Source organism: Dendropsophus ebraccatus, chromosome 1 (genome assembly GCF_027789765.1).
Source record: "Dendropsophus ebraccatus isolate aDenEbr1 chromosome 1, aDenEbr1.pat, whole genome shotgun sequence".
NCBI classification, from domain to species: Eukaryota; Metazoa; Chordata; class Amphibia; order Anura; family Hylidae; genus Dendropsophus; species Dendropsophus ebraccatus.
The window spans coordinates 184,938,742-184,953,141 of record NC_091454.1 but is presented as its reverse complement, the minus strand read 5'-3'; the positions used below and the strand labels follow the sequence as shown (position 1 = coordinate 184,953,141).

Below are 14,400 nucleotides of genomic sequence, written 5' to 3'. Positions count from 1 at the left end.
ATTGTAATCCAAAAGCATCTATGGGAGGCAGTGGAAAACAAGTCTGATCCATGAAGGTCGCACCTCACAACTTACATGACTTAAACAAACTTATACTTTTATAAACTGCTTGCAAAAGACGCATAGGCCATGCAGCCATGCCCTTCTGCCCTTTCATCCTGAATATCAGCAGGGGTCTCAGCTCCTGAACCTCCACAATACAAACTTTGGACAAGTCCCTATGACATGCCTGAAGTTTGTTAAATTAATAGGTACACGTTAAAGAAATGGCTGCCCCAGACACCCCAGGACACCTCCAGTGCCTTAACAGGTGAAAGGTGTTTTGGCAAGGGGGGCATACCGCATATTTGGCCATTGGTTTTAACGTCATGGCTGATGAGTTTAGAGACAAGACAATTGACAAGATTCATGATCTGGGGCCACCACCAATTCCTTGTATGACTAATGTTTGGTAGAACACCATAACACATTTTGGTGTTTGCGTCCAGTTTAGTGGTTGACACTCTGATTTCCATCTTTTCAGGTACTTCAGAGTTAATTCTGAGCTGTCTCTATGACTCGCCACAAGGTACCGTCCACCAGCTTAGTAAAGTTGTCCGCTAGCAGGTTTCCAAAGAGGTCACATAAATATTTGGATATAGATTTTCATAGATATGAAACATGTACTTCCCACCCAAACCTTAACCCTGACAATATGCCAGGTAATAATAAGGTAATGCACCTTCTCATTTTTTGTTTAGTCCATGGAGTGTACTCTTGCTGCAAGTGAGAAATGTTATTGAATTTTCGATTATTCATAGGCACATTAAATGCGTAGGACGCTGCATGTGTTGCTGGAAAGCAAGGCTTCAAGGCAAGCTATGGCGCCAAAACTATATATTGCACCTTCCATTTTGTTGAGGTTAGATCAGATACTGCTACATGCGCTTCCTTTTTTTCTGTTCCTTTGGCTTCCAGTACAGAGCCCACGAGAAAGCAGCGATAAGCAGAAAGGAGGTCACCAACGCTAAGCACCAGGCTCCAAGAGTGCCAGATAGTGATGGAATAAGACTGTGATCCAGAAGCCACTTCCTTCTTAGATTCATATCCATAATCAGCGCCTCCATCTGGCAGTACGTTCCCATGACACCAAATACGTGAAAGAGTTGGTGACTATGACCTGGGAATGAAGAACATTGCTGTTCAGAAAGGGGTTTAACAGTTTAATTACATGATCTCATGATGTATCAATACATCGTAGAATTACAGCAAGCCAAAAGTGATCTTTACATGGGTTCTCCAGCAGTGTCGGACTGGGGTATCTGGGGCCCACCAGAGGAAATAATCCTAGGGGCCCACCAATGAAGAAACAGTAAGAAAAGACTTGTGAATCAGTGTTTGTGCATGTTGTAAAGCTGGGGGCCCACCGGAGGATCCTCTGGTCCTCTGGTGGGCCAGTCCGACACTGTTCTCCAGGAATACAGAAGTTCATAAGCAATATGCTAGCTGCTCTCTGATATAGACTGCAATAAAATTCTGTCACCACTGATCTTCCTCTGGAAGGCTGTTCATGAATAGGGTATGTACACTGCTCCCTATGGATGCATTCCACAATCAGAGAAAACTTACAGACAAGATATAATAAAAACTCTGCCTCAGTCTGTGGTTTGTAGGTACCAAATGTAGAACTTAGACAATCATACTTGAGCATGTCTAGTATGGCTGGGTTTACACTGTGTTTTTCAGTCTGTTTTTCTCATCAATTTTTTTTCCCTTTAAAAAATGGATGAAAAAAAATGGATGCTTTTGTGTGCATACGTTTTGATCTGCTTTTTTATAATGAAAGTCAGTGGAAAAAACAGATCAAAACTTATCAGTGTTTTTTTAACGGACACAAAAATGTAGTTGACCTAATTTTTGTGTCCGTTAAAAAAAAAAAAAAAAATTAAAAAACCAGATCCGTTTTGATCAGTCTTTTTTTACAATGAAAGTCAATGGAAAGACGGGTCAAAACGGATGCACAGACATGCATCTGTTTTTTGCATCTGTTTTTTGGAAAAAATTGAGGGGAAAAAACGGATTGCAAAAGAACTCAGTGTGAACCCAGCCTCATTTCAAGTTTCTTCATATATATCCAAGGTAGTATACATATTAGAGATGAGCCAACTGCCTTTGAACTCTGTAGCCCTCCATGCTGCTCCTTTCCAGGTGCCTGCAAAAACTGGATTCAGTACTGGGAAACTAGGAGAAATTTCCGAGCACCCGGAGCAGAGCAGCATGGAGGTGCACAATGTTCAAAGGCAGACGGCTGACAAGCAACACGCTTCATACTCTACATACACAATATTTTGGCTTTTTGAATAGTTTGTGACTGCTGTGAAGATATTAACTACAAACGTATAATGTGTGATAATTTTGTGTCAATATCTAACATGTTTAAAGGTGCACTGGGGGCAGGACTAACATCCTGAGTGAAGAGATCTGCCCTGACTGTGTCCCCCCCCCAAATTAATATTGAAGCAGTGCTCTGCAGTGACGCCATTCTAGCACTCAGCACCGGATGAATATTCATTAGGTAGGTGGGGCGGATCAGTGGTAGTGGCACCCCCAAACTGCCTCATTTACATATCTAATAAACTACAGTTCCTGAAAATGGCACCAAGGTTCAAGGTAACAAAATTACCTTCATCCTCAGCACCCCGTGCACTATAGGGGATAGTTTCCCTTTAAATAAATTGTGTAAATTTGTATAAAAATATATTTCAATTTCAATTTCTTCTTAGTACCAGGAAGGGATTTTTGTTTTACGACCTTTTAGGATTTTTTTTTAAACTATAATGCACTGGCATTCGTCTGTGTATTTTGCTTTTACAGCTAGCTGTGAGAGTTCTGTTTTCTCTCTAAGCTTGTAAACAGCCCGCATTATTTTCCCCTGCAACCTACATGATGTCTGCTCTCCTCTCCAACTACAATCTCTGTGAGCTGTCCTCCAAGGAATCTCTTCCTCCTGTCCACAATCTAAGCTGGTCTGGAACTCACTCTCTCTCCCTGCTGCTTTCTGTAGCACAAAGAGTAGAAGTTCATCTAATGGATTTCTCTGTCTCTGAGGGGCAGCTAACTGGTAGTAAATTTCCAGTAAAGACTATATAGAAAGTTGTTTCATTTTGCGTTTAGGAGCCAAAACAACAGGCTTTTGTTTAGCTATATAAAGTGTGAGGCCTGCTTAAGATTATGTTTTGCTGTAAAGAGGCAATAAATATTACCTCACATAATGGGACAGATGGAAAATCATATGACATGAGGGAAATTACAAAACTGTGTATGTGTAAGCCCAGGGAGTGTATACAGGTAGAGTTTGCCTGTACATGCATCCATGTGTAGAAAACTTACCCACATAATCGAATCGTCCTGGGGCAAGCCTCTCTGGTAGATGAGTGGAAAACAGAAAACCAGTGAGGAAGGCGAGGATGGAATGCCAGATGTGCATGGTGAGCGTGGCATTGTGTGTGCAGTCATTACCCGAGCAGAAGAGGAGCTGAAGGCAAACAGACCAAAGACATGGATATCCAAGAGTGATAAATCACATTCTGAAATGTTCTAAACACATCACTGAGAATCTAATGCATTAAGGCCCTCATACACATTAGAGTAAAGTCTGTCGATTTTAGAGTACCAGACGGCTGTCTAATAGATATATTAGATCCTCGCCAACATATAATGTTGGGGAAGAGAAGGATCAGTCATGGTAAATTTTAACACCTAATTCTTTTATTTCCCTTACAGATATGCCTATGCCACTGCTTGAGAAGTCTGGCTTCCGCTTTATTTCCTTTCAGCTGACAGCTATTGAAAGTATATAGTCACCTTAAAGTGATACTTTCCTTAAAAAAAAAACAAAAAAAAAAACTTTTGACTTGTCAGACATATATAGAAAGGAAAGTCCAACAACATCTGAAAAAAAAAAATCTTAAATTTTTATTGCATATCCAAGTACAGAATTTTCTGACTAACAATGGTCAAAAATAAAGATAGCCTTTATTATTGATAAAAACTAGAGATGAGCGAACCTGGAGCATGCTCGAGTCGATCCGAACCTGAACTTTCAGCATTTGATTAGCGGTGGCTGCTGAAGTTGGATAAAGCCCTAAGGCTATGTGGAAAACATGGATATAGTCATTGGCTGTATCCATGTTTTCCAGACAACCTTAGAGCTTTATCCAAGTTCAGCAGCCCCCGCTAATCAAATGCCGAACGTTCAGGTTCGGATCGACTTGAACTCGAACCCGGTTCGCTCATCTCTAATAAAGACCATTGTCTTTGGATGCTGTTGGACTTTCTCTTCTATAAACAGGATTTGGCTGGTATTTGGTATTGCCTGTGCCCTAACATGCATCCGCCACTGGGTGCTCACTTATAGAGACCATTACATTGCTCAATTATTGTGCAGCAAGGGCTGCATGGACATCATTAAGGATGTCCATGCAGCCCTTATTATTTTCTATATAAAACAAAGTTTTACTTATCTGTCCACACTTCCCGGTGTACTCCTGCCTGTTATCAGCTGACCAGACCCGTCTCTGAAGCTTCTACACCTGTCTCTGAAGTGACAGGCCACTCAGCCAATCACTGGGCGTGGCGCTGTTCTGTCTCGGTCAGTGACTGACGGAGCGACCTGTCACTTCAGAGACGGGTGTAGAAGCTTCAGCTGCGGCTCTGGTTAGCGGGAAACAAGCAAGAGGACACCGGGGAAGCGTGGACAGATAAGGTTATTATTTTCTATATACTTCAGTTGCCAACTGCAGACCTCCCATTACACAGCCATGCGGTTTCATGTATGGATATAATTCCATGTGTTATTTTAAGATATGGGAAGACACAGAAACACAGACAATAACTGTAAAAATCATACAGAAAGCATTATATATATATATTTTTTTTTTTTTAATATTAGTTACCCAGGAACATGTGAACATGCCTGGCACAAACTGGTTTAGTTACATAATAACTTCCCCTCCCAACATGTACCCAAGTCTTCACAGTATTTGCTCCAGAGTTCATTTTAGTCAGTGTTTTTACTAAAACATAAAAAAAGGTGCAAGTCTTTCCATTATAGTTTGTTGCAGCCACTCCTAGTGTTAGTAAAAATACTGACTAAGGGTGGGTTCACACTTTGGAATCAGCGCTGATAAATTCTGACGGATTCCGTCGCTCGTACCAGCTCACTCAGCGCGCATCTCCACCTGTCCCATAGACTCAATTCTATAGGCTGGCGCATTCCGCCATCCGCTGAAAGAATTGACATGTCATTTCTTTCGGCGGACAGCGGAATTCGCCCGCCTATAGAACTGAGTCTATCAGATGGGTGGATATGCGCGCGGCCATAAGCAGGTATGAGTGACAGAATCCGCTGAAACGTATCCACGCGGATTCCATAGTGTGAACCCACCCTAAAAGAAACTGATCATGAATACATGGTACCATGTTACTGCAAAAATAAGACGGGGTCTTGGGGTATGTTCACTCTAAGGAATAGGCGCTGAATTTAAAGCGGAATCTGCTTCAAATTCCGCTCGTAAAATGAGCATAGCAATAGCCCATCATGTTTAATTGGATTTCTGCTATGTTGTTAACATGCCTGGCACAAACTGGTTTAGTTACATAATAACTTCCCCTCCCAACATGTACCCAAGTCTCACCCGATAGAACAATGGAATGCTGTCAAACAGGTAGGGGTATGCAAAGGCTGTTACCCGCAATACCTTGCTGAGCCGCGGACGAGAATTCTCTGGAAACCTGCAGATACAGAGATTCAACAGAGCAGTTATCGTAACTGTATGGAAGCCTGAAAACGTCTCTCCGTATCATCCAGCAATATGCTGGGATACATTATTAGTAATAGAATTAAGCTGTATGAATCATTTCTAGGATTTACCACAATTACTTGACATGCACGATATTGTCAGGTTTAACATCTTAAAGTATACCTGTCAATGATATAGGGGGATCAGATTGTGTGTCAGGCTTTGTTCCAAAATATTCCTAGGCAATATTCGTCCATTTGTTATGTATGTAAACACGATTGATTTGTATAAGGACTGAATAGACCACGAGATGAAGCCTTGGGTGTATATACAGTATATAGATATTAGTGACTTCACTCTGCAAATACTGGCTTATTGAACCTTGCTTTAGGAAAGATTACTTTAAATCCAGAAATAAAAGTATGACAGGTGCACTTTAATACTTGTTCAATCCTTATATTGCAGATTACATTCCCAGCAGACGCATTACAAAATGTGGCATTCGGTGAATATTAGATTGCAATTAATGGTTAAATATGTATATCTGTAATGTCTGATTTTGTCTAGATATCCAACCTCAGAATTGTAAAGTGCTGTGGTATATGTTGGCGCTATATAAATTAAATGATCAATTATTATTATTTTCATCATGATTGCACATTGACAGATTGCCCAGATTTTTATCTGCAGACATCTACTTGATCACAGGTAGATGGTTGGGATGTGGAGATAACCACTTCTTGTCCAATATTTACCTTTCTGTCAGGTGCTGGTTATAATGGAGAAAAGGAATACCCAGCCTGTGGGTGATAGTTTAATAGGTAAGCCTTATAGAATTGTGGAGACCTAGCATTGATGCAGGGAATGGACAAGTAAGTGATAGGTGACAAGCTTGCGGCTATAGACACGATGCATAGCTACAGCAACAGCTACAGAATTAAAGGTGGCTATACACCTTTAAAAACTGTGTTAGGCCGACGGTTCTCTCCCCTGTCCACCCCATACAAACAAATGTTCAGCACGGCCAAATGTTCTTGTTTTTTCTACGGAGGGTTGTGGACTAGGGGGTGTTTATCAGCCATCAGACTGTTCTGACGGCTGCTTATCTCTCTGAGAACAAAGGGCTCAGGCACTAATTTTTCATCTGACCCCTATTTCCATGAACAGCATCTGTGGGTGGAATCACAGTTGAACCCAATATACGTTATCTCTCATGGCAGGTTTGACAGACATAGGTATAAAGTATATGGGGACCTTTAGGCATTAGCCTTAGATTATGGCATTACCCATTAGATTATGTTAATAGTGTAGTAAGATATTGTACAATACACAACTCCAAGTTCTAAACTAGGCTTTCCTAGGACAGAGCAGGGCAGCTTATTGGTGCCTCCATTGGCGCCCTAAACCCAGACTCATTCCCTATCACCCTCACAGCTTTGCCTTATTTAATATGAACATAAATATGAATTCTGATTCCTCCTACCAATTGGCTGCCATAGATAGTCTCCTCACAATAACTTGCAGGCAATCTGTAAATTTTATTACGCTATCCCAAATTCTACATTTTATTGTACACGCCTTTTCCCATCTAATAATACATTTACTTGAGTTAAATATTCGCAAATCCCTTTAGTTACCAAACTTGCCTCCTTATCTTGATATCCTAACTATTAGTTGAGATGGAAATATACTTTTAAGAATCTTAAAGAAATGCTATGTATTACCCACAATAAATTCTGCATGGAACTCCCCTGCAGACTCTGCGCCGAATCCTGCCTTCTATCTGTTTGAATGGGAGGGCTTGCGTGCCTCCGCTTAAAGAATTGACATGTCAATTCCTTCAGATAGAAGACAGGATTCAATGCCGAGTCTGCACAGGGGTTCTGCACAGAATTTCTGTGCCAATTCCGTAGTGTGAACAGGCCTTAATACCCACTTGATCCCTGCAAGCTTGCATCATTTGTATCCTGACATCTCACCTAGCTGGGATCATGGTATCACATTTGGTAGACTTTTTTGTTGCATTTCTGCTATGAATTGCGCAATCGCATGGCCTCAGCATGCCAAAGGAAATCCCTCACCTATACATTTCTGCAGCTAAGTTCAGAACATGACCATTGTGGGATTTCTCAATTTTTTTATGTTATTCATTGTGGAAACCATTTCTTACTAATCATTTTATTCTACTACCATACTACCACAGCTGCTGTCTGCATGAGAGGATCTAGGACAAATATCAATGTTGTTTACTTGGATCTTATGACCTTATCAGTTCTTTACCCTTGGTATACATTTTATTCCAGTTCAGAGCTGACTTTTCTGTTTTTCTATAGGCTCAGTGTTTCTAGTTTAAACTTGTTGTCCGATGAATACATACCTGGAATAGCAAGACAGTCCAGTGCTGATGACTGAGTTAAAAACAGCCCAAGATACAAACCACTGGTGGAATGTGCTGTTCACCCACCGATCTGGGAAGATATACGTGGAGTAGGCAATGGCTGAGCCTGAAGTTAGAATGCAAAATTAAGTGAACAAACAGAACTGAACAAAGAAGCAATAAGCTAAGCGAACACAACTTGATGATGAATAAATAGGTTACTGTTTTTCTACAAATGAAGACTGATAAATGGCCTGAAGTCATCACATAAAATTACTGAGCATCGCTGAATAACTAGTTCACAGTATTTGCTCCGGAGTTCATTTTAGTCAGTGTTTTTACTAAAACATAAAAAAAAGGTGCAAGTCTTTCCATTATAGTTTGTTGCAGCCACTCCTAGTTTTAGTAAAAATACTGACTAAGGTTGGGTTCACACTATGGAATCCGCGCTGATAAATTCTGACGGATTCCGTCGCTCGTACCCGCTCACTCAGCGCGCATCTCCACCTGTCCCATAGACTCAATTCTATAGGCGGGCGCATTCCGCCGTCCGCTGAAAGAACTGACATGTCATTTCTTTTGGCGGACAGTGGAATTCGCCCGCCTATAGAACTGAGTCTATCAGATGGGTGGATATGCGCGTGGCCATAAGCAGGTATGAGTGACAGAATCCGCCGAAACTTATCCACGCGGATTCCATAGTGTGAACCCACCCTAAAAGAAACTGATCATGAATACATGGTACCATGTTACTGCAAAAATAAGACGGGGTCTTGGGGTATGTTCACTCTAAGGAATAGGCGCTGAATTTAAAGCGGAATCTGCTTCAAATTCAGCTCGTAAAATGAGCATAGCAATAGCCCATCATGTTTAATTGGATTTCTGCTATGTTGTTAACACGGCAGAATTTCCATGCAGAACTTTTCACCTCGGATTCCACCTTCCACTACAAGAATTGACACGTCAATTCTTTGGGCGGATTCCGCTAGAGATATCCTATAGAAGTGAATGGAGCTTGATTTCTGCTCAAAATCCAAGACTATTCTGCCAGCATTAAATAGGTGGGGTTTTTAAAGCAGAACATTTTCCTCTTTGATAACTCAGTGTGAACAGAGCCTTATACTATCTTCCAAAAAAAAAAGGACTAGGGCTGATTTTCAGGATAGGTCCTATTTTTGGAGAGACATGGTAGAGGGACAGAGGCAGGTCACACTCAGGGGAGCCTAACAGGTTACTACTGAATCTCTGACTGCTGCTGCTGGGGCCCACTGGAGTGGCTGCATCACTAGGTGCAACGTTAGACTGGCCCACCAGAGGATAGGAAGAACCTACGGTTGGCCCTGGCATCTGCACTGTACTCTGCTGTGTCACAATAGCGGCGACAGTCAGAGATTCAGTAGCACCGTTGCCTGTCAGGCTGCACTATATGCAAGCTGCCTACCTAGTCATGCAGGGGACGATTATGTCCTTTGTGGCCAAAAGGGAGGGTGAGAAAGCTGTCAGGCCAGCTATAGTATTATCTATTAACTGTCTCCGTGACGTCACATGCCCAAACCAAGCCCACTCCAAAAACATTGAAATATGAAGCTACCCCAATTTTGGGGTAGGGCCTATTTTTGGAAAAACATGGTTGCTATGATCAACAAGGACATTATCTGAGAGAGTTTTCATACATATAACTAAAGAACAACTATAATATAACTATAACATACAATCCCCTGCGAAACATGCCACCAATCTATTGTGTATGTGGACATCTTGGATTTTAACATGCCCATCCCCTTGTACCTATGGGAGACAAGTTGCCTCCAGAAGTATCTGACAAAGGCTTGCCTCCCTTCCCCACCGAATAGAACCACACCCAGCTATGCCAAGTACGCATGTATATGGGGAGTCATGAGCGTTAACTGTTGGATGAACAAAAGTTCAGCTGTGAGTTATTGCATGTGTACCTATAGGCAGGCTAAAGTAATAATCTCATTGTGTGGTATCATATGTAAACGCTTCTTCTGTCACCTGAATAGTAGTCATATATGCCTGTATCTTAGGATATACCACAACAAGGGTTACTGTATATGACAGTGTTGCCTAGATCAGTATTACAGAAAACATTTACTGAGTAACATTTAATAATAGGTGACTGATAAGCAGAGTCATGTCATGTATTGCTCCCACGTTCGTTGAAAAACAACCTCACAATGCATACCTATCTCCATTATAATCCCAGCTAGCGGTTACAATAGTAATGTTGTTAGAGCAGTCTGGATGACTTTCTTGGCAAGATCTACGTTCACACCCAAAACTGTTCAATAGTGTTTGTTGGAAATGAATAAAGTGCATATTGTGACTTCTCCTTGTATAGCATGTGAAGTATGTTAACTATTTCCCTACCCAGGCTGTAAAGGCTCAACGCTCCATAGTCCATGAAAAAGCAAATGTGCCGGGCTTGGGTGGACATGACGCTGAATGTGTGAGCACAGGTGGACATCAGCGGGTAGATACAGCAGGACAGGAGGTAGACAAACAGCGGCCACAAAAAGGGATCATGTAAGGAACCAGGTGAGGAAAGAAGTGCCAGCATTCGCCATAGGAAGTACCTGAAGAGACATAGAACATTTATTTAAAGGGATTCTGTCTCCTCCAACCCATCCTCCTCAAAACCCCAAACTAAAAAGTCATCTGTAAGTAGGATAAAGGATGCTGATTCCAAATCTGTAACTTGTAGCTTTCTACTCCTTTGTAGAGAGTAAGCTGTAAGCCTACAAGCTGGGCATGTGGATAGTTCAAGAATATAATGGAGAGGACTTCTCCTTCATTTGTGGGCTTATAACAGAGGAATACAAGAACATAGAAAGATTAAAAAAAAATGCAGGTATAGAATCAGCGTGTATACTCTACTAATCACTTACGTTTAGCGACCAGTGCCCTACAGTATGTGATGTGCTCTGGGTAAACCTGTGTCCTGCGGTGTGGGGGATTAGAGGGTGTAAGTGTGATGCACCTACTACTTTTCTTGTTTCTATTATTATTATTATTATTTTTAAAAATATTTTTATCTCTATATATGGTTTAATGCTTCAAGTTTATGCAGTGCATCCCTACACAACTAGGCAGAACAAGTCTGCTCCTAGCTACTTTAGAGCATTCTGAAGGAGAAGGGGGTACACATGAGATATGGGTAATCTGGTTAAGCAAGTAATTTAGGAGACTATGAGGGGAAAATAGGTGACATTACACCCCCCCCCCCCCCACACACACACACACAAAAAACAAAAAAAACAAAACACCACTATATACTGATTTAGGGACTGATTTAAAGGGGTAATCCAGGATTATAAAAACATGGCTGCTCTCTTCTATAAACAGCACCACACTTGTCCTCAATATGTGTGTGGTATTACAATTTAGCTCTATTCACTTCAATGGAAATGGGCTGCAATACCACACACAAACTGAGGATAAGAGTGGCGCTGTTTCTAGCAGCTATGATGTTTCTAATCCTGGATTAGTCCTTTAAGCAAGCAGGTCACATCATAGATTTAGTTTATATTACTTATACATATGCTGCAGTAATTCTGACAATAGAAAATATGTTATGGATCAATCATTAGAAGACTCTTACAAAGGAAAAGGAAGAAGAGAACGTGCTCTCCAGTGTTTGACTGTATAGATGTAAAGAATCCAGGAAAGAGCAGAATATAGCAAAGGAAAGGTGACGGATCTGAAACAGAATAAAGCAGGATAACTGCTGGTATTCAGGCAAGTATAATGGCTTAAAAAAGAAAAGCTCAGCAATGTGTTACGGCATCAAATGTATGATCTTACCAGGTGGGTATAAAATGGGTCCAAATATTGAGGGTCTCATTGGTCATCTGGAACAGGCTTAGGACACAATCAGTGGCGGAACTTGGAGGGGAACGATAACCACAAATAATACTGTCTTCATGAAATACCTGGGGAAGGGGGGGGGGGGGTGCAACATAAATACAGGTTTTGCAATCATGATTATATATATATATATATTATATAAATTATACACAGCTCATATACACTCATATTGTGCTGCTGGAGGATGATCAGGATATATATATATATACACATATATACACACACACACACATCTGCTTGTCATCATTTTAAATTTCCCAAAACTCACCTTGGGCACCTGGTTAACATTTAGCAGTCTGGGGAGCTTCCAGGTCAGCATGGCAGCAGATCTGAATCTGGTCGTTACACGTTCTTCGATTGAATCCTTCTAGTGCCCTGGTAACACTGACATGACAAATATGTGTCTTTATTCAGTTTACAGTCTGCCCTCCTTACTGTCATCCTACACCCTCCTAGCTGACACTCCCCTTAAACACACCTTATCTGTTTGCTCAGTTATCAAAATTAAGAGTCTTGTGACCCCCATAACTGCATGCCAAAGAACAATCCACCACCCTCAAGAAGGGTTTGCCATCTCAATCCAGATTTTTTTTTTTGCGCAAAATATATCCAGACAAAAAAATTGCAAGAATGTAATAAGAGATGTTAGTATTTTGAATGAGTTAGTGAATTAGTTCAGTTCCATTGGACCTTTCACAGTGACAAGTCTATGGCTGGAGAACTAGATGCACATAAGGCGTCTTCAGAGTTAGTGCAACTTGTGCAGGACACATCCATAAGAGATCCCATATATTAAAAATCAGCACACAACAACTATATGGTACCAAAGATGAGCTGGTCTGTGTCAATCTACAAGGATGTGCAGGTCCAGCAGCCATGTGTGCCAGGAATTATTGTGTGACGTGCCGCCCTGATACATCTTGACACTGTGCACACACAGAGGAATCATTTACAGACTGTTCATTCTATTGCTACAAATACTCCAGACATAACAGGATGCGCTTTCTACACTAGAATATGACAAAATCTTGACCAAAAATTTTGCGTAAGATAAAAATTTGTTCTTTTTTCCACTTTTTAAGCAGGGTTAATGATTATTTTTTCTTTAGAAAATGGAAGCACGTTTCCAGCAGCGCCTTACCTTGCATACCACCCTAATGCTCCTATAATCGCGCTCTACATTCTGTGCCAGGCGCCTGCTGACTTTATGAATGGAGCATGCAAAGCATGTCTGACGCTTTATTGCTATGGGTAAAGGTGTTCCTTCATCCCTGTGTCACATAATGTGTGTCTAAGAGTCATTGTTTGTAATTCAATGTCATGTCCTTAGAGGATGTAAATCAGGCGAAACATTTCATGGCTTAATAAGTAACCAAGGGGGATAGGCTAGTTAACGTGTAATCTGGAGAGCAAATCCCAGACCAGACCCATATGTACCTGCACATACTAGGTGTATCTGGCTGGCTGAGAGCCTGTGACAGAAGAAAGCTGAGATTTTGCTAATAACAATGAAGATACCGGTCTCCATATACACATGTGAATGTTATTGTATTAAACATGCAAGTGGCAGCTGACAGTGACTGCAGTATACTATATGCAGATCCCAAGGCATGGCGTTAGTCTAGGCACTCACTCACCTGCGGTACATGAGGAGGACCTGGTCTGCTTCTGAATCTGTCTGACAATTTACTACAGTTACTCCCTTGGCCAAGAGCTGTCGGTGTCTTTTACCTTTTCCCTCCTCTTCTGGCATTCTTACTCCTCCTCAAATGTTTTGGATTCTGTTTGTTGCCCCAAACAGGACTTGTCTGACTGGTTTGTGGAAAGAGACTAGCAAAGCTGACACAGTGGCCCACAGTGACAGAGCTGTGTGACTCACTCACACTCAGTACACAGGGAACTAACTTCTTACTCTTTTTTTTATTAGGATGTTCAAACACCTCTTAAAGTGTTCCTGTCATTTAACAAAACTTTTGACTTGGCACGGAGACATGTCAAAAATTTTGATTGGTCAGGGTTTCGGTGTTTAGACCCCTATCGATCATTAGAACGTGCTGGGGGCTTCACTCCCTGGCTTGCCATAATCTCCATCCGGTTGTGGGAGGTGCGGTCTATTGTCAGTCTGTGGAGCCCGTCTCCTGCAATGTGATGAAGATCTCAGAGTCAGGGAGAGAAGTGTCCAATGTTCTAATGACCTGTGGGGGTGTGAACACTCAGACCCCAACTGATCAAAGCTTTTAACTTGCCTCTGTGACATGTCAAAACGTATGCTAAATGGCAGATACACTACCTCTCAAATAACAGGTCTCTCCTTTTCATAAAGAAGGTAAAAAAAAATTGGGGAGATTATCGAAA

The 14,400-nt window shown here is 41.4% G+C and overlaps 1 protein-coding gene across 2 annotated transcripts; it reads right to left on the bottom strand.

The window, feature by feature from the left end:
• Positions 1–916: 916 nt before the first annotated feature.
• Positions 917–13,862, bottom strand: PAQR5 (progestin and adipoQ receptor family member 5). 2 transcript variants are annotated; one of them, XM_069986381.1, is made up of 9 exons: positions 13,683–13,862; positions 12,314–12,429; positions 11,983–12,110; positions 10,549–10,754; positions 8,158–8,284; positions 6,536–6,580; positions 5,676–5,772; positions 3,370–3,514; positions 917–1,159 (listed from the first exon to the last, which is right to left on the bottom strand). In XM_069986381.1, exons 2-9 carry the CDS (start codon positions 12,362–12,364, stop codon positions 918–920), a joined length of 1,041 nt encoding a protein of 346 aa, XP_069842482.1. In that variant the 5' UTR covers positions 12,365–12,429; positions 13,683–13,862; the 3' UTR covers position 917. The 2 variants fall into 2 exon arrangements, with proteins under 2 accessions (XP_069842482.1, XP_069842489.1); XM_069986388.1 differs by lacking the exon at positions 6,536–6,580.
• Positions 13,863–14,400: the final 538 nt, after the last annotated feature.

Coding starts and splice junctions, on each gene's coding strand:
- PAQR5 (XM_069986381.1), bottom strand. CDS start 12,364: ATGCTGACCTGGAAGCTCCCCAGACTGCTAAATGTTAACCAGGTGCCC. Junction 8,285..10,548: donor GTTGAGCCTTTACAGCCTGG/GTAGGGAAATAG, acceptor TTCTAACTTCAG/GCTCAGCCATTGCCTACTCC. Junction 3,515..5,675: donor GCATTCCATTGTTCTATCGG/GTGAGACTTGGG, acceptor GTTTGCCTTCAG/CTCCTCTTCTGCTCGGGTAA.